General features: G+C 39.1%; 1 protein-coding gene across 30 annotated transcripts in view; it reads left to right on the forward strand.

Moving 5' to 3' along the window:
- The window catches only part of ANK3 (ankyrin 3), a 374,073-nt gene that overhangs the window by 149,918 nt on the left and 196,309 nt on the right, over positions 1-27,846 (forward strand). For 8 of the 30 annotated variants that reach the window (XM_040605351.1, XM_040605352.1, XM_040605358.1 and 5 more), the window contains exon 1: positions 15,928-16,320. The exons of 3 other annotated variants lie outside the window; for them this stretch is intronic. In XM_040605351.1, coding sequence (XP_040461285.1) covers positions 16,207-16,320 — 114 coding nt within the window. In that variant the 5' untranslated portion in view covers positions 15,928-16,206. Of the gene's footprint in view, positions 1-15,925; positions 16,321-27,846 lie in introns of those variants that run through there. 19 more of the 30 variants (XM_040605348.1, XM_040605349.1, XM_040605353.1 and 16 more) reach the window with 9 other exon arrangements.

Consider the following 27,846-nt stretch of genomic DNA (forward strand, 5'->3'; position numbering starts at 1 on the left):
CAAGAAATTGAAAATTTTCTTCCTTTTTACATATTACTAGGCTAGTTAATGTAAAAAAAAAAAAAAAAAAAAAAAAAAAAAAAAAAAAAAAGAAAAAAAGGCAGAGAACCATTATTCCCCAAACTGTCCCTAATGTTGCTGTCATTGTGCTTAGGTGGTGGTGAAGTATTGAAGTACAGAGAAAAACTTTCTATTGTTTTAACAAAACATCTATGGTTTTCCATGATGCCTCTGCTTTTCAGTTTGTGTGTATGTTTAGTTTTAACTCTAGTTTCCCAAGGAAATGAGGGTTACGGAATTGTAAAAGGCATTTTGAGAGCCATAGGGAATGTGGAAGAGGACTGGATGCTATAGTGGTTATGTGATGTGGGAAAGAAACTGTGGGAGTGCTTGGGATGGGCAATCTGGTGACCAGGGGAGGCCCGGAAGGGACCAGCAGGGTGGCTGTGGCAACAGCCTGAAAGAAATGGTGGGGACCTAAAGTTGTTGTGGAAGGAGTAATGTGGAGACATATGATCCAAATGCGATAAGGAAAATCACATCTGATCAGTTCTGCTTTTCAGGGAGCAACTTGTTTCAATTTGAAAAAATCATATGGGATTTTGGACAGTGTTTCTGTAATATACATGGAATGAATTAACACACACTTTGAACTGAATAGGTAATTCAGATAGTAATGATTTAATTGTTTTTAAAGGATAGAAGTGTGTCCTTCAGGGTGGATTCTCTTTACCTCTTTCATGTATTGGCAGGCCTGCCCATACTCCAGCCAGCAAAGCAGCAAACTGCCAGAGAGCTTTTCTTTTTTTGTAGACAGTCAGCAGTAGCCAGTGTTTGTCAGGGAAGTTGGGCTGACCCAGAGCTGGCTCCAGCAGCCTTCCAGCAACTGGTGCACGCTGATGCCGTACCACCTATTCTCTTGTGCCATAAGACTGTGCCTTCTGAAACTTCACATGTTGTAAAACCTAAAAAGAAAAGACACGCTTTTGTAAAGTTTTGGAGAGTGACACTGAGTATCCAGTGCTTGAAGCAGGTGGGAATGAGGCTGGAAGAGGCTGGAGGGTAGAAATCCAGCTGGCAGTAGTCCACAGCCTTCCCTGACACCAGTTCATACTAATGAAAAATCTTGTCCCATGGTTTTAAGTTGTGGCAGATTAAAGTGCTTCTTTCTCCCTTGCCCTATCCTAGCGTGTGAACCCAATCGTTATGCCACTAAATACATAAGCATCTTACTAAGACGGAGAGACATGCTTCAGTTATGTGGTTATGCTGTTTGTGATACGTTTATCATGGAGACAGTAGTTTCTGCCCCATTTTAGAAGAGACAAAGACAGGCCACGTGTCAGTATGTAGTGTGGATACACTGCAGCATGCGAGCTTTTCCTGCCTACCCATCAGGAACGGAAAACTGTCATCTGCTTTTGGTTTTTGTACCTTAGATTTTGCCTTGGATGTTGTTGATGGAACACTGGTGAATGCTTGCTTCTTTTTTGCCTGAGTTTACACACTTACCCAGACCTATGGCTGGTGTTAATTTTCACTGCTTTGTTAAACCAGAGAAAACAATATAACTACACTTAAAATAGATGGCTGCAAGCCTCCAGTAAGAGGAGGGGGAGGGAAGTGGTGCAAAAGGCATGCTTTATGCCCTAGTCCCAGTGCAGAATACATTGTAACCTGCTGCTTTTGTGAAGTAGGAAGTAGCTGGAAAAAAATGACCTACAGAAAAAAAAATTGCATCTCAATTTTTATTTATTTATGAGGTGCACACTGTTAGTTTTTATTACTGCTGATAACTCTTTTATATGTTTTGAATTAATAGTGTAATGGGAGGTGTCTTCATAACAAAAGGAGTTTCAATCTGTGTTTTTCTGTCTGCAAAGAAAATCTATAGGTTTTGTGGTTTAAAAGCAAAGGCATGAAAAATAATAAGATTACACCCTGTGTCTACATTAACAGCCAAAGGTTGAAGCTGCAGAGTAGGATTTTCATCAGATACAAAGACTGAGTGTGCCTTGTTGTGGGTGTAGGAGTACCAGCAGCATTTTGGATCTTTGAGTGCAATGGTGAGATCATGGTTATCATAAAGGCTATTATCATGATGAGACAATTATTCAGCCTACACACTGGAAGCCTATGTGAACTAGCTGATTCTGATTAGTGGTTGTTTTTTTTTTCTTTTTCTTTTTTTTTCTGAATAGTATGTAAATTGTTCATTTAGTGTTCACAAGCACATAGTTCTTGTGATGCAGTCCAAAACTTGTTTCTCTTTATCACTGCATCCATAGCCTCTGCCAAGCTACACAGCTACTCAAACTGCATTTGTACTGGATTGTGGCCTCTATAACTTGCATGTTGGTTAGCCTGTCTTCATGCAGCCTGTGAATACCCTTCAGAATATATACTATAACTCTAGAAATCAGCTTTAAGCCTACAAATTAAACTTTGATTTTCCCCCCTCTGCTTTTATAAGTTATGTAAATATATATTTAGAAGACACACATTATTAAACACTATCTCTAAACATCTGTAATTTTATGCGGTACTTTTGCCATTTAACACCAAAAATATTGCAGTCTTTATAAAGAGTCCATATAAAATTGCAATTTTGTGTGTGCAGTACAACAGAACATCTTGCTGTGTAAGAAAAATATGGTGCCTAGGACTTCACAGAATCATGGAATGATTTGGGTTGGAAGGGACCTTAAAGGTCATCTAGACATCTCTTACTGGCACTGGCATCAAACTGGTAGGAGTGAGATGGATTGAGGTTCCCCTCCCCCAGAACTTTAGTTCAAAGCCTTCTTCACCAGCTTGGCAAGCCTGTGACCAAAGATGCTCTTCCCCTCCTCTGACAGATGAACCCCATAGACTTCTACTCACAGAAGTAATTAAAATGTGGTGATAAGAGATGGGAAAAGTCTATTAGATCATCTTAGCCATTATCCTGGCAATGAAGGATTTTCTTTACAAGATCACAGAATGGTCAGGGTTGGAAGGGACCTCTGGAGATCATCTAGCCCAACCACCTGCTAAAGCAGGTTCACCTACAGCAAGTTGCACAGAATCACATCCAGACAGATTTTGAATATCTCCAGAGAAGGAGACTCCACAGCCCCTCTGGTCAGCCTGTTCCAGTGCTCTGTCATCCTCAGAATAAGAAAGTCTTTCCTCATATTCACTTGGAATTTCCTGTGCTGCAGTTTGTGCCTGTCGCCCCTGTCCTGTTGCTGGGCACCACTGAAAAAAGCCTGGCCTCATCCTCTTGACACTCACCCTTAAGATACTTGTAGACACTGATAAGATCCCCTTTCAGTCTCCTCTTCTCCAGGTTAAACAGGCCCAGGGTTTTCTTGCCTCCAGGGTCTGGGAAACTGAAGGGCTGGCCTTGGCAGTAAGGGCTGAATTGAAGAAGGCGCTCAACTCTGCCTTCTCTGCACCCTTCCTCACCAAGGCACCGACCTTGTACAGCAGCAGACCCACCATTTCCCTAGTCATCCTTGTACCGCTGATGGACTTGAAGAACCCCTTCTTGTTGTCTTTGACATCCCTTGCCAAATTTAATTGCAAATGGACCTTACTCTTCGTCATCGCCTCCCTGCGTGTTCTGACAACATCCCTATATTCCTCCCAAGTAGTCTGTCCCTTTTTCCACATTCTGTAAACCTCCTTCTGTTTGAGGTTTGCCAGAGAAGCTCCTTGCTCATCCATGCAGGCCTTCTGCCCCCTTTGCTTGATTTCTTACTCATGGGGATGCACCTATCTTGAGCTTGGAGGAAGCGATGCTTGAATATTAGCCAGCTCTCTTGAACCCTCCTACCTTCCAGAGCCCTAACCCATGGAATTCTTCCAAGTAGGTCTTTGAGGAGGCCAAAATGAACTCTCCTGAAGTCCAGGGACTTGCAACACTTTACAAGTCTTTTCTGTATTTTCTAGCTCAGTGGACAAGTAATGGGCTCCTACCATTTTCTTGGGAGTAGAGTTCTGTAATGTGCCTGTAATTTAAAGCAGATTTCTCAGCATATTGTATATTTCTACATAGTTTATTACGTTTACTTCTTTTTCTTTTTTAAACCCATTAACTAACTATAGATTTTATTTTTTATTCTATTTTAGATGCACATTTTTAAGACTTTCAAACTCACCAGAATAATTAAGCCATATCACTATTATGATTTGGATCTTCATTTGGAGCTCTGGTGTCTGCAGCAAATGCTTCTGATAATGTGAAGCATGCTAATGGTCTTAGATTTTTATATTAGCAACTGAAAATGTATTTCTAACTGTCCAACCTTATTAAATCCAACAAGACTGAAATCAATAAAATAGTTTTGTGCTGTCACAGTAAGGTTGAATTAAGAACAGACTTTTGGGAACTAGGATGTCTGGCCCTCTTGGTATGGCAATCATAGGATGGTTATGAGTGTCACAGACATTAACTATTTCCAACTGGATCCGAATATATATTTTAGAAGGGAAAAGCTGTAAAGTTTCCATTGTGGTCATAATTAGAATTGTATATTGCCAAAATTTTGTCTGCAAATAGCCAGATAACTAGCCTTGTAAATACCTAGTATGCAGTTCCTTCAGCTTTCTAATCTGGCAAGTGGGCAAGGAGACAGGAGTTTTTGGTTTCTTCGAACATTTATACATTTGATAATATAGTTGGTGGTTTTGTGTTTTAGACACACACCAGTCTTCTAATGCTCATCTACTTAATAAGTTGTATCAGGTAGATCACATGTTCATCTAGGACACAGGGGATGTCTTGTTCCAAAGAGCTGTTTGGGTGGCTATCTAACCCACAAGACAGATTCAGGGCTGCTTTTGTGTGTTGTTTTGGGTTTGGTTTTGTTTTCTTTTTAAGTACAGGTTGTATTATCAATTTTTCAACTCTGGGCATATTAAATGAACCATTTTGATAGTGTCCAACACTCACCTTCTGCAAAGCACCGATCGATCCACACGTGTGTTTTTACTTTTGTAGTGTCCTGCTGACTTTCATGAGCCTCTGTAGTGGTATGGATCTTATATGTCTTTCCTAAAGGTCAGTGATGAAGTTGCCGAGTTTCTCTTGCATTCATTTGCAAAGCTTCATTACTCTTATTGTTAAAAATTTTCATAGTATCTTACCTAAATCTGTGCTGCTTTGATTTAAACATTTTAATCCTATTACTATCCATAGTAATGGTGGAGAACAGACTATTTCCTTCTGCATTTTGGCAGGCTTTGATCCATTAGTCTTTTCTTCAGGCTAAATGACGATGCGTTTTACAGACATCTGATTGCTCTTGTTTTCCAGATATTCATATCACTGGAAGCAGAACAGCAGAAGTCAGTCACAGTATACCTGCAGCTTTGCAAATGCTAAACAGAAGAGAAAGATTTCTTTTATTGGGCAGGCTATACTTCTACACCCTACTGTGCTGTTTGTCTTTTGCCCCATGTCAAACCTGCAATGTTTTATACCCTCCAGACCCTGCTGAAGAGCAGTCTTGTTCCCTAGCCTCTGCAAATGTGTTTATTGTTTTTCCTCCTTATCATTCTCACTAAAATTCATCTGGTTTGTTCTGGTTGGGTTTTTCCCCAAAACCTTTCCTCTAGTTTTACTTATTTTTATCTAAAATGTCTGTCTTTGACATGCATAAGCTTCTTGTAGTTTCCTGTTGTCTGCATTGGCAACAAACTTTCTTTTCTATTGCCCGAGTCATTAATGAAAACACTGGAGAGCAGCAAAGCCAGGAGTCTTGCAGAGCATCCATCTATTTTGACAATGAATGTTAATATCTCGTTCCTGAGATCAGTTACTGGATCCCTCTTGGATTAATCTAACAATCTTTTCATTAACATATGTCTCTTACCTTGCTTATGAGAATGGCAAGTACAAGCATGGCTTTTCTCTTGTCCTTAACACCTGTCACCCGTTCAAGAAACAAAATTAAATTAATTTTATACATTTTCCTCTTGACAAATCCAGTTTGATTGCAGTTCATTGACTAACTTCCAGGTGATGACAAATTCTTTGATGGAGGAGTTTTCTAGGACTGGAAGTTAACTGGACCAGTGTACAATCTCCCGTTGTTTCAATTTTTCTTTCCCCACCCTGTTCTTTCAAGTTTAGTACCAAGTTTGTCTTTCAACAGTCTTGGTATCTTGCCTATTTTCCAGGAGGTCTCAACTCCCTACCCTAAAAAACTATAGTGGCTGGAATTTTATCTTAAGCCTATGTAGTTCGAGTGTCCTAATATGAACTGCATGGAGTTTGCCTTGTTGTTATGTACCTGTTTTACTACACTTTAAACTATTCCACTTCTTTTCTAGAGTGAGAATTCTTGTGTGTTTTCTTATCTTCTGCTCTGTGTAGAATTGATTATTTAAAGTTTAGCTTCATCTAATATTTTAGGTAGAATTTATGGTATCTTGAGAAGAGGAACTATGCATTTATCTCTGAATAGAGCTTCCATGCAACCTTCCTCCTTCTCAGTCCCTCTGCAACCTACTTAAAAATAAAGGAAAACACAAGAACAGGGGAAAAATTTTTTAAAAAGCACATTTAGTCTTATGCAGGTTTGCATCCAGTCATATGGGTTTGCCTGTTTTGGGGGGAAAAAGAAAAAGCAGGGCAGGAGGAGGCAGGCAAATGAACGAGATTGCAGTGCTGGCTGATACTTGTCTTTGCTAAGTGTGTGTGTGAATATGCATGTCTAAGGCTATTTATTACTAACCACAGATTCAGAGAAGCATTCAGCATTGTTTTGTGAAGAGTGATTTCAGAGTTAAAGCAGTAAATTATTCACATCTCCAGCTTACAACTTTTTCCTAGAAATTTAGTGCCTGAAATAGGACAGAGTGTTCCAGCTGAGACCCAAGCAAAGCTGTGTAGGAGAGACATATCTTTCCTATGTCTTCAAGGCCGTTACTTCTGTTTTACACCCCTAGTATGATATTTGCCTTCCGTTAACTTATGTTCCATTTGCCATACAATAGAAAGAAAAAAATCCCCCTCCAACCTCATCATCTCGAATTCACAGTTACTCTTCTCTAAAAGAGGAGTAATATATTCCTCCTCACCCCCTGTATGCTGTGTACGTAGCTTACAAACAGATCGGGGCAGGAACTGCCTCTTACTATGTTGTTCTGAATAGGGCAGTAATATTACCTGGGTTTTCAGGCACAACATCAATGCACCTATTCTGTGATAATTATGATTATTATACAGGTGAGTGTTTTTTTTCATATGCTAGCTTGCTCTTGCCAGGCCAAGAAAGAACTTGGTCTCCTGTGGATCTTAATAGCTTTATGTGAAATTTATGCATGAACAACAGTCCTGCACTTTTGTAGAGGCAGTGAATTTTTTTTTTTTTTTTTTTTTTTTTTTTCTTTTGAACAGTCTCTGGTAGTTATCTTTCTTGCTCCAAGTGTTTGTTCCAGCAGGATTTTAGCACTGAGATTCTAATAGCTGAACTACTTCACCACCACCACCCACCCACTCAAATGCAAATCCCTCTTTCTAAAATGACCCTGAGTGATTTTTGATATTTGTTGTTGTTTTCAGAAAACCTAGAATTTTCACCTGCCATTGTTTTAAGCATAAACTTGTAGATTTTATAACTGGTATATGAATTTTCTTACAGGAAAATGAGAAGAATTTCACCTGAAAAATATGCATTTGATAACCTCCTGCCTTTTTTTATTGATTGTTAATGATTCTGCTTTTTACGTTTTTTTCCTATAAAAGTCAAGTCACTGCTGCATAGAGCGTGCAGAACACTTAGAGCGCTGAAATCTTATTCAGGCAGCATGTTGAGATTTTAATGATTCCCTGACTTAATTATGGAGAGGATCCTTTGGGAATGAGACAAAAATGGTCATTTGAACATAGGAAAAGGAATAATGAATAATTAAGGAGTCTAATTAAATGAGTTTCTTATGCTGGAGTGGATTGGGAATTTTTTTTTCTGTTGTATTTTCATTTAAAACATTTCCTTAAAACTCAATAAACTGTGTGTATATTGGAAGGAACTAGAGTCTTCACTCAAAATTCTGCACTTAGTTTTGCTAAAATAGGAAGGCTGCAATTAAATCCAGAGTTAGTAAGTATGTCCTCAGTACTTGTTGAGGGAGCCTGGGTCCAGCATGCAGTTGTGGCAGTGAACAAGGAAGGAGCTTTCTTTGGCTCACACATAACCTGTTTTCCTTGTTTTAGGAATATTTTGTGTTAGAAGTACATTTTTTGAGTATGAAAGGAGTCCAGAGAAATTAAAAATACCTACAATACAAAACAAGTCAAGGAAACTTTCCTTCCTTTCTTGTACTTTCTGTATTTTTGTGCCGCAGAAATTAAAAAAAAAAATTACACAGTTGAAAGTCTCAGGGCAACTGGGAAATGCTGCAGATTTCAAAGAAAGACTTTATTGTGACCTTTGCAAATGGGGCATTTGTGACACTTATTCAGCAATTTTTATTTCAAAAGAAAACAACAAGGAAGCTACTCTTGATGTGCAGAACTTGGCAACAGGAAAATATATGGGCACTGGGTTACTTGGTACAGCTCCCTACTGTCAGGGGTGGGTGGGGGAAGTAACCTGTTTCACAAGGCGATGAAGCACTGCCTTTGTCCAAAGTTTTATTTTTGTGCCATGGTAGGAAAGGTAAAATAATATTTTCATCATCACAGTATCTTCCTAAGGCAAAGGGGCTTACTAGCCCTGAATACAGTTTTTGCAATGATTTATGTAGAACCTCACTTAGGCAAAATTTCTTTTAGCCTGAAGTATATACTTTTGGCTGAAACCTAACAAAAATCAAAGGACACTAACTAAGGGGCACTGGAAAATGATCTACTGATTGCAGACAAAGGTGTTGGATGTATTTGTGATTGTTGGTCCCATCCCACTTTTTGTTTGGCAGCTTCATTTGCTCAAGCAGATTCACTTCATGACACCTTTGCATGCATTGCATTTCTGCAGTGGTGTGGCTTTTTACATAGTTTTCATTATTACAGCACTGCTACTGCTCCAAAAAAGGGACAGCAGGCTGGGACTTAATGCTGAGTAACTTGAAATACCCCAAAGACATTTCCTGCTGCTGTTTTGGGTTATTTTTAAACCACTCTGGGACAGGGCATTTTCCGTCTGAGATGAGCAGGGAATGACTCCTTTTGTGTCTGTTTGGGGACTGGATGGCCTGGCAGAGGTGCTTCTGAAAGCCACACAAGGACCTCCTTGATATCTGCTTTCATTATGCTGAAGGAAATCCCTTCATGGGCTCAGTGTTCACTGGATGTCTTAGTGAATTGGCTATTGCTTTTATGTGTTGAAGCAGAAATTAACAGATGCAGCAGTGATTAATTGTGCGCTCAGGGTGAAGTTTGTAGCTGAACCATAAAATCCTGATGAATGTTTTTTGCATTTCTTTTTTGAAGCTCACCAGAAAGGGATCAATCCTCCCATGATATCACAGACTCTTCAAGTTATGGGTGTGGGAGTGTAAAACTGGTACAAAGCCTACTTTTGCACTTAATCCTATATGATAGGAAGCTTTTCCTGGCTGTGTTGGTGTAATTTGCAGAGGAATCTAACAATTCCCAGATCAAAACTCTGTTTGGTGTCATGTAGCACTGTCCCACAGAGCTCCTGGTCCCCCATTGTACTGGGGCTTGCAGTAACAAAACTAGGAGAACATGGTGGACTAGGTAGAGAGTAACTGTGGAACTGGGAATCTAGGGAATGTTAATATACTGAATTTATGGTTTCAGAACATTATTGAGTAGTTCCAAACAAGGATTAAAAAATACATCACTAATTGTGATCTAGTGTCAGTCCCAGATATAACTTCCACCTGTTAATATGTTTGAAATGAATTTATTACCATTTCACAGAATGATCTTTGTCAGCATACCTAAAAAAGCGATACTCTGTATATGAATTTCAGCCCTGGTTGTAGTCTGTTTTTTGAATTACAGGGGGGAAAAAGTAGAAAAAACTTTTCTAAAAGTGCAGCTTTATATTAATTACAGTGGTTCCCAGTAAACATAGGGTTTTAGCACTATTCTTCTTGGTGGAGGAAAAATAGGAAGAAATTTTTTTGTGTATTTGTTTAGCAACAATTTAGACAAGACATATCTTATTCTTACTGTGTTCTTTGCATCGGATAAATTTTCTGTGCTCCTCAGCAATTCCAGCTACAAACCCACTCAAAATTTATCTTCCAATTAGTGTACCTCTATAAATAAGATGCACCAGTATCTTTTTCTTCATTTGTTATGAGTCAGAGATGAAATTCTTTACACTATCTTTGCAGAACAGTTAACATTAAATTGTCACTTTCAGCTCCCTTTGTCTGTGTAGGTCTCAAAACCAAAGATTATCTTGTTTTTGAAGTCAGGGATGATAATCTCCAGGTTTTGGGTACTCTGCAGTCTTCTATAGTCACACTTTCTCCTCTGCTGGGGTGTGAGCGTGTTGTTTCCCTCTCCCAGTTTGTTTGCAGGCAGATTTACTATGCCTTCGTGGTGACCTGGGACAGCTGCATGTTTATTGTCCCATCTTCTCCACCCCTGAGGCCATAGGTTGAGTGAGCCTTGAGTCAGCTTTTGAACTGTCCCGATCTACAATCTAAGTCTTAAAGGTGAACCAAAATCAGTAGTTGCTTTCTTTAAATGTCATATCTCAAACTGGGAGTTTGTGACAAATTCACAGACATGTCAGCCATCCTTGTATCAGGAGTGTGCTGGACTGCAGGAGGTGTAACTTCATCAGTTAAGCCAAATTGTGTCATCCCTCCATAGAGGAATAGCAATTTTGCACTTGATTCTGCGAGAGTGAATATGCTGCTTTGAGCTTGTTTGAGCTCAGAAGGCAGATGATGTGTCTGGAGAGTGCTTAAAAAAGCATATTCCATGACTATTTTGTGTGTTGGGTGTTTTTGGGTGTTTTGAGGTTTTTTGGGGGTGGCTTGTAGGCTTGTTTTCTGTTGTGGTGGTGTTTTTTTGGTTGTTTCTGGGTTTTTTACATTTACAATTGTTACCATTTCTACTTTAATTTCCAATGTGGGCAGCAGGGTCATTTAAGAAGCAGTAAGCTTCTTGGTAGGACAGTACAAATATCCTCGGCTTCAAATATCTGGCCATTATCACTGCATCCCTGAATTTGTGTCATTTCCAAAGCTTTTTTTAAGCTGTTATGCCCTAAAGAAGTCAAATAAGAAATAAAATGTAATTCAATAAAACTCCAAATCTTATACTGTTGAGAAGAAATTAAGGGCTAAGCACTATAAAAATAGTCTATAAAACGCAATTTAGATATTTCCCTCTCTTTGTGTAGTACATGCATCCCTTTCTGACAGCGTCATGTTTCCTCAGAGTTTCTCTGGGATCATTATTGCCAAAGCAGAATTCTGCTAGAAGATGCAGGTGGTGGGGGAAACCTAATGCAAGATAACAGAAGGGCAAAGCAATCCATAATTTTTCTTATTTTCCATTCATTTACTACTTAGTGACCTTGATTTTCTGAGTGTTTGGAGATAGGTCCATCCTGCCTTGATATCAGATTTGTGAGAAAGAGAAAAAAGTAAAATTAGATGCTAATAAACTTTTAATCTTGTCTCATTTGTTTTTTCATTTGGTTTTGAGACACAAGGCCTGCTAGTCTGGCATGGGCAGACAAATCTTATGAGACTCCTTTAAAGTGTTCTTTTGAGTTAACTAAGTTTCACATACAGCATTTTTTTAAAAAAACAGAATTTTTATTTCTTCTCTTAGTCTTCTCCCGAAGTGTTACTTTCATGAGTTGGTAAATTGATATTGCCCTTATTTCTATTATGTCTTCTTTCTTCTCTTTTTCTTCTCACTTCCACTGCTTTTCTTAACAAAAAAATCCAGAGCAGGGCTACAGCAGCAGAAAGATCCCCTTCCCCCTTTTATCATTTGTTCTGTATCAGATAAATTAGTCTTAAATTCTTAATTTCTGAGTTAACAAGAATTGGCTGTACTTTTCTTAATTTGTTTTCTTTTCCTTTGCTCTCTGCTCTTTCTATTCTACCTATAACGCTTCTTTTCATCTTTTGGAAAACGTAAGCATACTTTGTTTACCAGTAAGAGCTGTCATAGTGACCTTTTAGCACTGTGTGTGATTATAAACCTTTTTTGATCCATAGTGATCTAAATAGTGTAAATATTGAATGTTTCTATGGTGTTCTATCATCCCTAAAAGAGCTTAGATTTTCATAGACCTATTTTATGGCATATTGGTAAACCAGTATTTTCATGATTCTCATCTTTTTTTTTTTTTTCCTTGTGCTGCATAATTATTTAAAATAAATGTAAAAGTGATGGTACTATCTTTGCTCCATAAACTGCTGACTAATTGAAAAATTAACTCAAATAATTAGAATAATTAGATTGCAAACACTTCCCCCCCCCCCCTTGTGTTTTTTCAAGATCTGCCTCAATGTTGTATGCTAGTGCTCTTTTGCAGTCTCTCTTGAATCTGGTTTTAACAGTGGGACTAGCAGCTTAAATTGAACCAAACACCACACTTTCAAGTTGATAAAATCACTTCCCAGCCATTGTGACTTTGTGAGTAGATGAAGCTAAGTAGACATTATCCTTGCGCTAACAGAAAGTGTAAATTTCCCATTGTTCAACTAAGATACAGTTTATCATCCTTTATCAAGACCCTATGGATTCTGCTGAAACACTCATTGGCATTTCATTAACTTTGTAATTAAGGGTGAAATCAAATAGCTTAATTATTTTACTGAAGTCTGAAAAGAAGCACTTAATGAAGTATTCCGGTACCTAATTCCCTTGAAGTGAGTTATGACATATCTGGCATGAAAACCTTCACGCTTCATCCAACTTTTGTCTGGTAGTGCCTTATCACCTTCCAGTGAATGATGCCAGTTCACCATTTCCCCAAAAGCAGAAGTTATACATGTACAGTCTCTCTTCCACAGGGATCTGAATCTTTTACACCTTTTCTGTAATCTCTTTTCTGTTTGAGACTGTTCCAGCCTGCAAACAACACAGAATCTCCCTAGTATTGCACAAAATATAAAGGATCTTTTTTTATTATTATTTTGTTTGACTGTAACTTTGCTAGCTAAGATATAATTTCTCAAAATCCTGGCTTGAAAAGTAGTTTTTTCTTCCTGAAATCTAATTCAGGAGAAGTTTGGACTCTGCAGTTCAAGCAGGGATTGTAATCCACATTTAACAAAAATAAAATCTGCGTGCTTGGTCCAGTTGGTTAATTAGCTGCAAAGATACTTGGGATGAAACAGTCTTTATCTGTCTTGTAAAATCCTTGCATTTATGCATATCTCAAGGGATTAGGTGAGGCCACTTACTATCCTCATTTGTTAGAATTATTCTCATTAATAAAAGCTCGGGTTGATTTCTACCTGCATAGAATATAGCCTGTGTATAAGGTGCCGTTAGGGCTTTTAAGCTGCATATGTGCACGTTATTCTCTGTGCCTACATTTAAAAAAGTCTGCTTGAAGTATTTTTAACATATAACACTTTATAATACGTTATTTATATTTCCATTTAATGAGGTTATTTAGGCATAAATTACAGGCTAGTATGGGTAAAAAGTTTATGAATGTCACAAGATTAGCCAGCAAGCAGTGAATGACAGCAGCATTCACTTCATTTTGGCTTGAATAAGAAGTTGGTTTCCTAAGGCAAAGTCTCATGAGTTTTCCAAATCCAGATGGAAAAGTGCTGGGAATAAGAGGGATCCAACTCTACTGAATTTTGTTGAATCCATTTTCATTTCTGGTCCTGTTGTACTTTCTAAGCACTTCCCTGCTAATAACAGCGTTCTGTCAGACAGGGGAACGAATGTCAACTTTATTTTACAGAGGAAGAACTGAGCTTCAGAGTGAATAACTGCCAAGGTCATGCAGGCAGCTTGTGAGCTAGAGAGTGTTTTGCCTTTTTTTTTTTTTAACTCCTTTTTTTTTCTTTTTTTAAATAGGCACAGGGTGGTCTTCCATTTCCCGCTGAAACTCCACCAGCCTCCCTGAGATAGCTTCTCCAGCCCCCTAAGTCAGCAGCTTTGCCCAGTTCTCCTCTCCAGTAGGGCTCCCGTGGTACAAGAGTTCTCACTGCTGCTCTGTGCTTCACTGAGCAGCTGGGCCAAAATCCAAATACCTGCCTGAATGTGGCCTTTGACTGCTTGCAGTTGTGCCTTACAGTTGAAAGCGTGCTTTGAGCATCCTTCAGAGGATACTCTTTGCATCTTTAAAAATAGAAATATGTTTATTCAAGCTTCCATAGTAGATGAAGAAGCAGGAATTTACTACTACTGGTTCAAACCCAGGCATTGCCCAAGTGCAACATTCCTCTTTCCACAACTTTCCAAAGGCAGCATTATATGAGTCTTCAGAAGTCTTTCAGATGTGGAGGAGGGAGGATTAGGGAGAGGTACATGGTGGTGTGTAGGTACGGGGAGTTTTGAATACAGACAGGAACCTGTGATTTTACTGCATCAGGAAGAAAGATCCCTAAGGTCACGTAACTGTGGTTTCCATCCTTGCGCATTTCTTAAGTCATTCCAAAATAAACAACTTTTAAAACCTAGTTTATTAGCCTGTGAACAGTAGACAAACAGTACACTATGTAGCTGCCTTTTGGACAACACAGAGTGTGTTCAAGGTAGTTTGTTTTGGAGATTTAAAATGTTGGTTTACTTTTAGCCATGTTATGTGAAAACTAAAGCAATGGATACATGTCACTTACTGGACCTCAACAACCTGGATTGAGAAAACTTCTCTCAAGTTCAGGGGAAGAATATATACAACCCTGTGAAACCTTTCTGGATTTTATGTTACACACTGAAGATTCAATAATATTTGGCTAATTGCACTTCAAATTTAAATTTAACTTTATTTTTACAGCAAATTCTGGTTTTTTTCTTCCGGAAAGAAATGCTAGTATGAAGTAAAATACATCAGTTTCACTTGTGGAGACTTTTGGTTCTGACCTGCAAGTAATCAGACTGCCTTAAAATGCTCATCTTCATTACTGTGAGGTACACTACTAGGAATACTGGGAAAGGTTAAAAACAGCAGTCTCGAGGCAAGCTGCTGATTGTTATATTTGTGTAGGAAAAAATATGGTTCCTTATTTACTAGATGCTTGTTCTGTGTTCATCTTAGTAAAAGATCCTCCTGCAGGCCTTAATACTGTTGCTATTTTACCTCCCATAATGAATATTCAAAAGCTGCAGTCATTGAGGACTCAGGTGGCAGAAATAGTAAGATGATTGAAGCAAGCCTTGACATAAAAGCCTAAAAGTACATTTCCAACTACATGGAAATAGTGCTGATTTTCCTTTCTGACCACGTAAAGACGACGCCAGGAAATCTCCCATGAATTAAACGCCTGTTTCACACAGTAGTGTGATTGCATCTTTCTTTCTGTATGATGTGTTGTAATAAGTATGTTTAAAAAAAAAAAAAAAAAAAAAGGAAAAAAGACAACAGGGCTTTCTGTAATCCTCTCTCACAAAATGTATTGGAATTGAAAAATGGGTATAAAGGACACACTGTTAAGATATGGCAATGCATGCATTGTTTTCTACATAATGCAGTCAGGGTCTCCATGGTAAAAAGAAATTTTTATTTTATTTTTTTGTCACCATCAGCAGTTAACCTAAAGTAGGAGCTGCTCCATTTCATTATAGGTTAAATAGCTTACCATACAAAACTAGCTGAGAAATGTACATCATTAACACTGCATTTTTTAATAGGTTTTAAAAACATGCTTTAGGATTAGTGAAGAAAATACATTACAGCATATGTTATTGTTCTGGAATTTTTTTTAATAGAAAGCGCTCCTATTCAGCATTCCCCCTTCAGTGGAGTCACTTAGACACTTCCAGCTGGTGGCAGGGGATACAGCCATAATACAGCTTTCTCTGTCCCAGCTGTCTTTTTCATTACGTTAAATGCATTACGATGGCTGCACTGTTTTATAAAGGTTCAGGTACAGAAAGGTATAGGAAGAAATCTGCAACTATGTATTTTTGTAGTGGCTGCAAGCTTCTGTGAGATCTCTGAATCCTGAATGTGTTCCTGGCTCTGGTCACAGATTTCCTTCCAATCACTGGAACATTTGCTGTAAGGGCTGGCTAAAGGTGCCCGAGGAAATCACCTTTTACAAGGGAGCATTGTTGTAAAGGATTTTTAATGCATTATGGCTCATGCAGCATCACAGTTAAAGAAAAACAGGGATTTAGAAATTAATGCTGACGAAGAAACTGAGAAAAAAAGAAAACACAGGAAAAGATCCCGGGATCGCAAGAAAAAGGTATCTAGATCTGTGCCAAATTCTGACAGGGATTCTTTTGTTTTAATTTTCTTACCTTGCAGTTGAAGTATCAAAGCTTGTTCTTGCGTGTAACTTGGTAGCTGTCAGAGTAATTTGTTAACACTGTGAAATAGCATTGATAACCATGGCTGTGGGGTTTGCAAAGCAATTGAATATTTAATTGGATATTAGTTGATTGCAGTGATGATACAGAAGGTGTGCATTCATTTCCCAGATAAATCACTTGTGTTACTGTGATATGCAAACTGTTTCTGAGTTGAAAATAGTTAGTAACCATGATGTGAGGTTAAATGCTGAGCTTTCTCATAGGTTTACAGCATAATAGTTTAGCCTTACATACATGTACTTAAAAGGGATGTGTGTGGAGGCAGATTTTTTTTTCTTTGTGTTGGGACTGTGTCACATGTTTGGCTTCTGAAACATCCATTTTTGGGATTATGTTACAGAAATAAGGTGTATCAGTGTTTCTCTTTTTTCCTAAGGGTGAACTGTTTTACAGAATTGGGCTTTAACAATCTGTTTTTAGCAACTTTCTTTTGTTAGGGAAATATGTGACTGAGATTGCAGAGCCTGGATTTTCTTTGCTGTAGATTTGTTTTAGCTGCAGAAAACCCTCCAGCAAACTAGGATTTGAAAAATTCAGCAGGCACTGCATTGCTCATTGTTCAGTTCAGGAGCCTCTGTGTGATTCCAGTCTTGCTGTTTCTCTCTAAGGTATAAAGCAAAATAGTTATGGTTTGTGGCATAATGACAGATAAAGAGGCCAGCCACTTTGGCAGCTCTGTGGATATGTCCTTAAAAATGACACCTTGTACTCCGCTCCATAGAAATAAGGCCCTGCCATGATTTCTTGTCTTTGGCTGTATTTTATTATAATTTTTCAAGAACATATCAAGAAGCCAGTTGTCTTAATGGAAACCTGGGTATGTAGTATTTCTGTGTGCCTTTGTGAAATCCCCCTAAGGGGGGACCGGATAATCTTCATATGCTCAGAGAAGTGGTGCATGTGCTTCCTAAATGACATGTAGATTTCCTCTAACATATGTGCATCTTTTGGTTGGGTGAGAGTCAGCATTTCCCTGCCCTTTTCTTTTTTTTTTTTTTCCCCTCTGCCATAGCAGTACTATACATAATGAAAAGCACTAAGAAACCCACTGCCTTCTGTTCTAGTGAGCACATTAGGAGACTGTTTAGATGGCTGCAGCGAATGTACTGCAGCGTGTTAACCGTAGGTATTTTTTCTGTGTGAATGTGTACATACAGATCTTCTGAATCATCTTCCAATACAAAGGAAAGTGAAAAAGTAAGAGTCTGTCTTTGGGGGCAATTTTGAGGTGCTGCTGTTTGAAACTGACCCGAATTAGTGAGGTTTTTCCTGTCTGCTCTTTAGGTTGTGTGCAGGTCTGTCAGGGTGGGTTTTTTCCCGCCAGCTGAAAACAGCACAGCAGTTAAGAATTCTAGGAGCTGGCCTGTCAACCATGTGTACCTATGGCTTGTGAGCTAAGATGTATAGTCTCTCAGCTAACTCTACTCATGATGCAGGAAGCCCACGTTGTGCTTAATGTGCTCAGTTTTAACAATAGCGTGCCCAACTATAGCTACGTACTGTCTGCATAAGGGTACTTTCTCGCAGATTGCAATTAGAACAATATCGAAGGGATGTGGCAGTGAGAGGCTCTTGATTCAGTGAGGTGAGACAATTGCTTTGTGGACAAAAATGCTTTATTGTTTATACAACACAGGGCTGTAGAAAGGAAATGTCTTAGCAGCCAGAGTGGCACATGAATAAATATTAGCCTATTAAACTCAAATGTGCGGATTTTTTTCAATGTTTTATTTCTGTATCTTAAGAATGAGATTAAATAGCTTTTGCTGCACCAAAGCCTTTTTTGGGGGTTCCCTTCACCCCCAGCCTCCTCATGTCACAGTGGAATTTGGTAACTTATTCCAGTTTCTTTCTGGTTTTCCTTAGGACTTTGCAGATTCAGGGCATGTAGAGGCTCTCTTTCCTAGGAAAATGGAGCAAAAAGCTGCAACTGCTTCACTTAACATTTATACATTTGGGCATCAGTCTTCTCATAGCAAAGACATGGTTTTACCACCCAGTACATAGGGCGTAGGAAGCCCAATAATTGTGGTTTGCCATTTTGTACTTTCCTGACTATTTAAAACATTTTCCCCCCAATTTTTCCACTATGAGTTGTGAGTCACTTCTTGTTCCTCTGCACCACCCACAAGCAAGCAGTACTCGGGTTTTTTTTTTTTTTTTTTTTTGGTGATCACATGATACTGCACAAAGCTAACCCTTTGCTTAAGCAGTATACAGAAATATCCTGTAGGGTCTTCCAGTCACATTGGAACAACAGAGAATGCTAATGTTTCTGGATAATTTATACATTAAGGACACCAAGGCAGCCAAAGGTTAGAAAGTAAGGCTGGTGGGAGCACCCGGTGTCCTAGACTTGATGATACCAGCAACAGTCATGCTGATTTATGTTCCTATTTAGTTTGAGGATTGCAGTCTGAGGGTAATATTTCACTGCTTTTGACTGGTTAAGCAATTTACAGTTTAATAATGTTTTTGTTAAGGCTTGCTTCAATACTTGTACGAGAGAAATGACCTTTTTAAAAATACACACAAAACAAACCCCTGTATGATATCCAATCCCATTTAATTTCAAGGTGAGATATTTTCAAATTGCCGCACTGAGCTCTGTAGAGACACTGTGCTTGTGTGCCCTGTGGGCCCACCATGCTCTTTCTGTTTGCCTGAATTAAAGACATTTCTAGAGGTTCAGAGCTTAAATAGTTTAACTCATGTAAGAGAAAGAGATGGGGCCAACAATTGAAGTGAATACAGTGAGGGGTCTGCACGATATACTTTTCCTGTATATTTTGTTCAGCTTTATATTACAGCTTCAAGCAGTTTTGCCTCTGTATGGTTGTGCGGTGTCCTACACTGCAAATAGTTTCAGTACGCCCAAGGGCAGACCTGAGCTTTAAATGGTATCACAGAACAAGCCAAGCCACCCCTAATAATAGGGGATTGATAGAACGGCTTGCTTGATTCCTTATAGTGTGGCTCTGTTGTGCATGGTTTGGTTTGTGAAAACTAGAAATTGCTTATCCTATAATAATGCCTGGAAAGAAATTAGTTGCTTAGTCAGTGCTGTTCCTAAAATAAAGGTGAAATCTTATTTTTTTATGTTCTCTGTTCGGTACATAGTAGACAAGAAGGGCAGGTCTTGGCACATACTCAATGATTTATGTTTTATACAGTATTCAGCAGGACTGAAGTGGTTTCCATTTGCATGTAGTGCTTAGGAGCTGGCATGTTCTTTGGGAACACAGAATAGCTTGATCATAATGCAAAGCCTGGCTGCTGCCGTCTCTGAGATGTTAAAGGCTGTTGCTGTCACATCCTCTGCTGCTACAAACTTGTGTGCAGCAGGGAGAGTAATGGATGCCAATGTCACAAATCCTGGTAATTTCATCGTAAGGCTCAGTGTTTGAAGGTTTATACTTTCAGGTATGCTGGAAAAATTGCCCTGCAATTTCCTAATGGGTATAAATTGAAATGCTGTGTCAGGAATGATCAACCTGTAGGCGGGCAGCTGTTCATGTGGCTTCAAGGAGCTTGTGCATCTTCTGGGCTGGGCTCTGCACCTGGCTGTAAGGCCTGTGGGAGATCGTTTGGACTGCCCAAGGCAGCAGAGCTGGAAACACCTCCCAGGGGCAGCGGGACCCCAGGAGGGCATCATCATATCCTAGCTGGAGTCATCCTACAGCTTCCTTTCCCCTCAGTTCTCTTGGGGCTGTCAAATGTTTTATGGATCTCAGCCATGCCAAGGTTTCATGAGCCTGAAAAAAATCAGCAGCTGCACCCCCACAATTAACCTGAGGAAAGGGTTGTGTGCATACCAGCTTCAGCTCAAGTGGCTTCTTCAGTTTGGTTCACAGTGATAATCAAGCAGGTTTATTGAAAACAGGGATAATTCTTTCTCTGACAGGCACATGCCCCTTTTAAAAAGAAGTTTGGGTTGGAACTGGTGCAGAGTTCACATGCAAACAAATCTATCAGTTACCAAGTAAAGCTTAAAATGTGAAGTTCAAGGCATTTACTTCAGGTAACAAGTACAAATCTCCATCCATTTTTTAAAAAAAATTAATTTCACTATTTTTAAACAACTCTCAGGATCAGAGAGATCTGTTTCATGGTTTCCGAACAGTTTGTTGACAGTAGTAGAATCTACATAGGTTGAGCACAGATGATTGTTTCTTAATTCATTTGTGTTAAGGCACAAACCAGGCAGATGTTGCTCTACAGTCTGGGAACATGACCTACGCTAAATGAGGAGATTGTGTAGATTTAGGGCCTGAAGGAAAATTTGCGAAGTCAGTGAATCTTTCCTAGGTGTAAGGAAAATTTCAGTCATATCTTTGATTGTAGACATGATGCTCTATTAGAGGTTAATCTAATTAAATATTTGAAAGCTATTTTTGATAGATGTTTAGGGGCACTGGTGGATGGAGTATCTCTAGCAGCATTGAATTCTTACCAGCGTGGGGTTTGGTGGTTAAAGAGTGTTTCTATTCAGTTGGAAAAACAATTCCTTCTTTGAAGATGACCCCCAAAGGAATGAAAAGACTACATTGTATTGTGTGGGTAGCACTACAGCATCATTTGAAGTGGGCACTGCTCAGTGTTACTTTGCTGTTTATAAACCCAGAAATTTTTTTGCACTGTAATACATTCACATTTTTATTTAGGCAGTTTTAAAACATTCACCTTTTCCTCTTCACCTTCTTGATGCCTCAGGATTGTGCTGTCACAACAGATGGCCATTTGTTATTATGCAAATGTCAGTTTGGGTTGTAAAAACAGTGTTATGCTTAATGTTACCAGCTCATGGTGGGATGAGATGGGGAAGAGGGAGGACTAATAATGGGTGACCTTACCATTATAGGAAGATTGCTCGGTGACTTAGACTTAGAGTTGGACTCTCAGTGAGTGTAAATCAATATTGTTTCAACTACCTGGCTGTTATTGATGGAGTCTTTTATCCTTCTGGTTTTTCTACCCAGGCTGGGTTTTATTTGGGGTTTTTGGAGAGCACTGAGGGGCAGAGGAAATGTCTCTTCTATGATAAAATGGATGCTTTTGAAGCAAAAGAAAGTTCAAAGCTGGTATTTGATGAACAGAGATTTTTTTTTTTTTAAAAAAAATCTCTTTATGTAGTTATGAATATTCAGCCCTGTGCCAGAAGTCAAAGCACTGCTAATTTCAAGCTCTTAAATTGCCTGAATTGATGGCTTAAGCATGTTGTGCATACTTTGATACAATTCCATTCACTAAATGTTTGTTACGGTGAGCCAAAGGATTGTCAACCAATGGAACTGACTGAGCACCTGCTAAAATTGAGTGTTGGGCTCAATCACACACAGTTTGACTGAAAAGGGGGGAGGTTTAAGAACCAGTGTCTTGGTGTATGTGATGTGGGTAGAAGAAAGAAATAGAGAAGAAAAAAATTTGCAAGTTGTATTAAAAAAAATATAATTCCCACACAAAACCTGATGTATTCTCACTTTGATTTGAGTGGAAGCTTGGGCAATAAAGGGCGAGATTTGCTGCTTATCAGTAATCTTCTACAGCTGTTTAGGCCACTGGTAGAGTCGCAATAGGGATTTTCTGACTGAGGCAGTAGGGATAGCGCAAGACTCTGTTGTAAAGGCATAGAGAACTGTAAAGGTTTGGTTGGGTCCAGCACGCCTGACAAGTTGGAAACCTCTTTGGCCTTCTACTAAATAATGCCTCCATTAGACTTGAATGTGTGGGGACCCTTCTAGGTAATGAGCTCAGCTGAGATGATACAGCTGCCCCACACTGTTCCTGTCTTCAGTTGTCTAACGTGGGCTATAGCCCTATATATTAAATGGAAAAGATAAGTGTCTTCAGAGGATAATTCAGTGCATGTAAGTGAGACGAGTTAAAGCAATGTCCTCATTTTCAAAGGTATTGAGTATCCTCCAGCCCTGCAGCTTCAGCTGAAAGCTTTGGGCATTCTGCGGATCAGGCCCTGGCATCTCTGGTGGATGTTTGGGATTGTATAACACTTTTTAAAACCTTTCTTATGTGTCTGTTGCCTGAGCATGGTATTTGTGTGGAGCTCCACTTTATTGGCCGGTGCTCCACAAGGTGGCTAGTTACCGATCTCCACGGAAGAGCTCAGCATTTGTTTTTATTTTTTACAGACATTGATATCACTTTATGTTGACTTGGAAGGGAAATGCAACAGAATGTTTTTTTTAGTATTTATTCAAGTAAGACTAATGTGGACAGGGGAACTACATTGAAATAAGAAGATTGTTTTGTTAATTGAAAAGAAAATTCACTTTGGGATGTGTTTGTTTTAAAAAAATCATAATTTTGCCAATAAGCTGAAGTTATCCATTATTTAGAAAGTTATGACTGTTTAGTAACATGAATTTGTCCCACATGAGATTTAGTGCTCCGAGACACACGCAAACAGTTTAATGCCTTTGTATTATGTACCAGAACTAAAACTTTATTTATTTTAGTTGCAGAAAGATACAGGACATACTGTACTATATAGTCATCTTCAGCTAAGCATTATTTAGAAAACTTTGTTTTAATGACCCGAATGATGTATTTTACCTAATATTTTACTTGTTCAGCTATGTTTGATTCACAGTTTTGGATTTTATCTCATTGGGCAGTTGAAGGGTCTAATATATTATATGTTGTGCCATCACAGTTTATGTATCAATTTTAAATCTCAGTTCAAGTGTTCATTTCAGTATGTTCATAATTTTTCATTGAAAATCATTCATAATTAAAGAGATAAGTACAAGGTAGAAGGGATTTATTTATGTTTCTGCTATCCTAGTTTGTGCAGAATATATCCTACTCCATATTTATCTAACCGGAATTAACAGGACTTTAGTTACTTCTTGATAAAAGTGGTAATATTCCAAGGCCTCTCTTAACACACCAATTTCTCATGAGCACATGCAGGAAATGAAGGTCAGTACCTTGACACGTATCCGCTACCCCATCATGGCAAGTTATGCAGACACACAATCTGCATATGTCATAGTGCCTGATGGAGGCTACCTCAACAAAATCTCCATCAGGAGTGTTAAAATTGGTGTCTCTGGTGACCCCATCTCTACCAGGAGCCAGGCAGGCTCCCAGGTGTGCCTGGTGCTTCATCTATGGAATCAGTGATTTGTAAGTACAAAAAACCACTGTGATCTTGTCACTTGCTTCCCTTGGGAAGGAGGGGATGCATGTGTCACTTTGATATCTGATCCAGTGTCAGTGGAAATCACTGCCTGCTTTCTGCAAAGAAATCAGTGATGGCTTACAGAAAACTGTGGTTTGTAGATTCCGAGCAGATTTCTGAACAGCTCTCAATTTTGGTGCATATCGAGGGAAAAAATCACTGGTCACTAAACAAGCTTCAATTACATGTATGTGTTCCACACTCATTTGTTATACCTTTGTATATATGTATAGGTGGGATGAAGGTATCATATGCCAGTTGTTTGTATTTTTGTAGAATATGGAAGGTATTTTTGAAAGCAGAAAAGCGTATGGGGTTTTTTTTGTGAAATCCTATCAGCTCAGCTCTGCGCTACAGCCCCATCCTTAACCCTGGAGCCTCTGCCTTTTGAAATTAGGTGTTGTTAAGTACCCAGGCTCTGCTGGAGTAAGAGAGTTGGGAGGAAAGTCGGAAGAGGAGACAGGTAGTTGCTGAGTTGAGTGCAGTGAAAGGATTTTCTGGAGCTGCTGAAGTGGCTGGTTTTGCATAATCATATTTAAAAGTAAGCACCATGATTGTGCAAATCCTTGAACTCTGATAGATGAAAAGCAGCTAGTAACTAATCTGAATTCAAGTACTCATGTAGTTCACTAGTACTGAGGAGTAATCATGGGGTATTACACAAATACTATTCTCCACTAATGATGATGATGTGATCCACCAGACTGGGGGATGTTGCTCTTGTAAACAGCTGCTTGCATGGCATCTTTGAGCTCTCACTGCTGAAGAGTTCAGCGTGAGTAAAAAAACTCATACCCTCTACAAGTAAAGGATTTATATGCAGCAAAACATACATGTAATGCAGGTACTATGTGAGTCAGTTTATATGTGTGCAGGGTGAGAGCAGGAGGCAAGGTGGTGGTCAGGGATTTGGTTGTGACTCCCCAACTGTGTGCTTTGCACCAGTCTATCCATAGCTCTGAGTCAGACATCTCCAAAGTGTGTCTGCTTCCCACAGTGAGTCTCCATCTGTGTTAGGGAGTGCTTACACTGGGAGAGGTTGTGTGGTGCTGCAAGGGGGTTAATTTCAGAGGAAGCATGTTCCCTCTGCTCCCCTGCAGCAGCACCTGGAAAGCTGGGCTCAACCCATCACCAGTGCTGTTGGCCAGTGTGGGTCCTTAGGGAGAAGCTATCCAAAAGTTGTTAGTGGTGTTTTCAGAAGGGTACACTATGGGGGTGTATATAAACAGCTTCTTCATTTATGTAATTTATAGTGTGAGCCTGTTCCATTGCTGTCATTAATTCCTAAAGGAATTATAAATCCTTTTTTTAAAATGAAAAGACAATTTGAAAGAACAAGTCATTACATAGAACAGATCAAAAAGTTAAATGCTCTTTTTAAAACTACTGCAACTCTTCTTTTGAAATTCGTCAAAAGACAGCATCACCAGTAATTTCTGCATCATGTTCTGAGTTCACAAAGCTCATAACAATTCACAAGTCAGTGCAGTTGTTGATATCGACCTTTCAGTTAGAGCACACTGATCTGCATATCCTAAAGGAATATGCTTCCTTCCGTAAAGGAAGTATTAAAATGAGAAACCACAATGATGCTATCCTGTCTGTACCCTCTAAATAAACCATAATTTTGCCTGCCCTATTTGGTGTTGGTAGAAGATACAGCTGTGGAATTCACTTTCTGTTCAGCACAATGGTTCATTTTCTGGAGGATTACTTTTAAATGTCAGGACTTAGAATATCCCCACCGTTGACTTCCTTTGGTTAAACAAGATTGTCACAGCTAGCTCTATGGTTTTCCTTCTCAGTGACGTGTCCTGTAGCTGCCAAGCATCCCCATCTGGAGGTGGTCTCGTGTTCTCTGGGAACTTGCAGAAAAGCAAAGCTGTGCAGTATTCACTGAATAGGTATTCCCTCCATTTCTCAGCATGAATTTACAGGGCATTTCACTAGGAGAAAAGCAAAGGCAGAACTAAGCTACTGACTATAGCAAGCTATGTATAACTTTCAAGTCATTTTTCCAGGGTTGTAATCAGAGTGTCTTACAAATATAGGCGTTTGGAGCTTTGGATGAGATTCCTTCATAGGTTGAATAATTTTATTTTCTCCCAGAGAGTTTTTTTTCTTTCTCCTGTAACTGCATCACCACTCCTTCTGGACCCTACCATGGTATCTCTGAAATTGCAATCACTTCCCATTCATTAATCACTAGCTGAACGTTTAGCATTTGCAGCCATCTCATCAGCTGAATTTGCCATTGGCCTGTGAGGAAATGTCAGTGTCTGGGTGATCTGAGTCTGTAACCTGTTCTTTTGCCCCATTTGGATTTATATGAATCTAGCAATCGTCTCTGGTGCTGAGGCTAATGTTTCCATGCCCAGACTGTAGGGTAGGAAAATTAATGCAGATATTATTCAGAAATAGACTGCTGACTGGCCCTTGAAGCACAGGCAAATAAGCCTGGAGTGCTTTCCACGCCTGAGGGGAAAGATCCCCCAAGAGGAGAGATATGTGTACCAAGCACGTCATGGTGCAGCAGGTTAAAAAAAAGCCTCAGTGTATGTGTGAGTAAATGCAGCACTTTGCTGTAGTGCTGAGGAAGACTCCCCCAAAAGAGGATTTATTTGGCCATGCAGTAGCAGACACTATGGTCTGGAGAGTGGCTGTGGAAAGTTTCCTTTTTCTTACACAAGACTCTGAATATTGCTCAGAAGTGGGTGGGAAAGGCTTTATTGCATTTTTACCATCTAAGCAAAGAAAACATTTTCAAGGAGGATCAATGAATGCAGTGGATACCTGCAGCCCTCATTTTTTTCATACCACTTAATTTGAAACCACCAGCACTTTAAAAGCTGTTAAACATTAAAATTCTGATAACTAGAGACTGCTGTTTTTCTACCAGTCTGAAAAGATTAAAAAGATGTTGAGCGGAAAACATCTCTCGTGACAGTGGGTGCACAATCAAAGTTTCTAAGTAGGGCAGCCTGAGGAACAGCCAACGCTTTTTAACAGTTATGGGAAAGTGTATGTTGTTTGATGTTCCTATCTGATACTTTCCTGTCTACCTTTTTTGTAATGTCAGAATGTCTGGTTATGCTTAAAGAAGGCTTAATAAATGTTTTGCACACTCAGCACACACTGCCCACATAAAAGTATGCAAACTTCCAAGTCTTTCAAGCAACAAACAAACGGTAGGGGATTCTCCCACTGCCTCTTCCAGTTTGATCTTCAGCAGTTTATTCAGTTGCTGGTTTTCCTTTCTGTAAAATCTCTCCATATTTTTCTTCTTACCCATTTTAAGGTTTTCTTTTCAAATTACAACACTGACTATTTTTCTGTGCTTGACATAGAACATATTTTGCATGCCTTGCATAAGGACCATTGCTACAATATAAGGCCTCTGCAGGGTTTATAGTTTTTTAATGTCCTCAGAGCTGCTCAGTGATGCCCTGGTGTGTGACCTATTGGCTGTGTCCACAGCTTTCAGGAGCGTTTTTGCTGGTGTCTTGCCATAATTCTGGAGGAGAAATGTGGTTTTTAAAGAAGTATATGCTTTTTAAAAAGCTTTTGGTGGCGAGGAAGCATGCATGGTAACAATTCTAATTATGACCCTTGGTATTCAGTATAAATTTCCAATTCATTGTTATTTAGATTAATTTTCTTCTACAAAGTATACCAAGCCATTGGCTAAAGGCTGTTTTAGAATGACTGATGATACTAGTTAAGTTGCAGATAGAAACACATGTTGTTTCCAAAGAGTTTTTAAAGCTCTTTCTGAATCCTTTCCATTTAGCCCACCCAATATACAGGAAAATTGTCTAAATCCTGGTTTTAGAAATGCATGAGTTTAATCTAAAATGGCTAAATGTAGTGCATTTTATAACATTGTGTGTATCCTCTTGTTGACCGAAGTGCCTGTTAGCCTTGAAGCTAAACTCACTGAATTGTGGTCAAGTCATAGGTCCTATTAGAAGAACCACTGAACATATGCAATAAATTCAGCTTGAAAGGCCACATGCACAATCTGCCTTGGGTTGGAAAGCCAAGAGATGCTGTGACCAAACAAGATCCGCAGGGAAGCTGTTCAAAATCACAGCCCTTTGTTCCCAACAGCAAAGCTGCCCCTTTCTCCTTGTTTACTACCAAATGCAAATGAGCAAACAAAGCTGGTGTGCTTTTAAAACAAATCTGTTTGAAGGAA

This window comes from Falco naumanni, chromosome 9, assembly GCF_017639655.2.
Source record: "Falco naumanni isolate bFalNau1 chromosome 9, bFalNau1.pat, whole genome shotgun sequence".
In the NCBI taxonomy this organism is placed as follows: Eukaryota; Metazoa; Chordata; class Aves; order Falconiformes; family Falconidae; genus Falco; species Falco naumanni.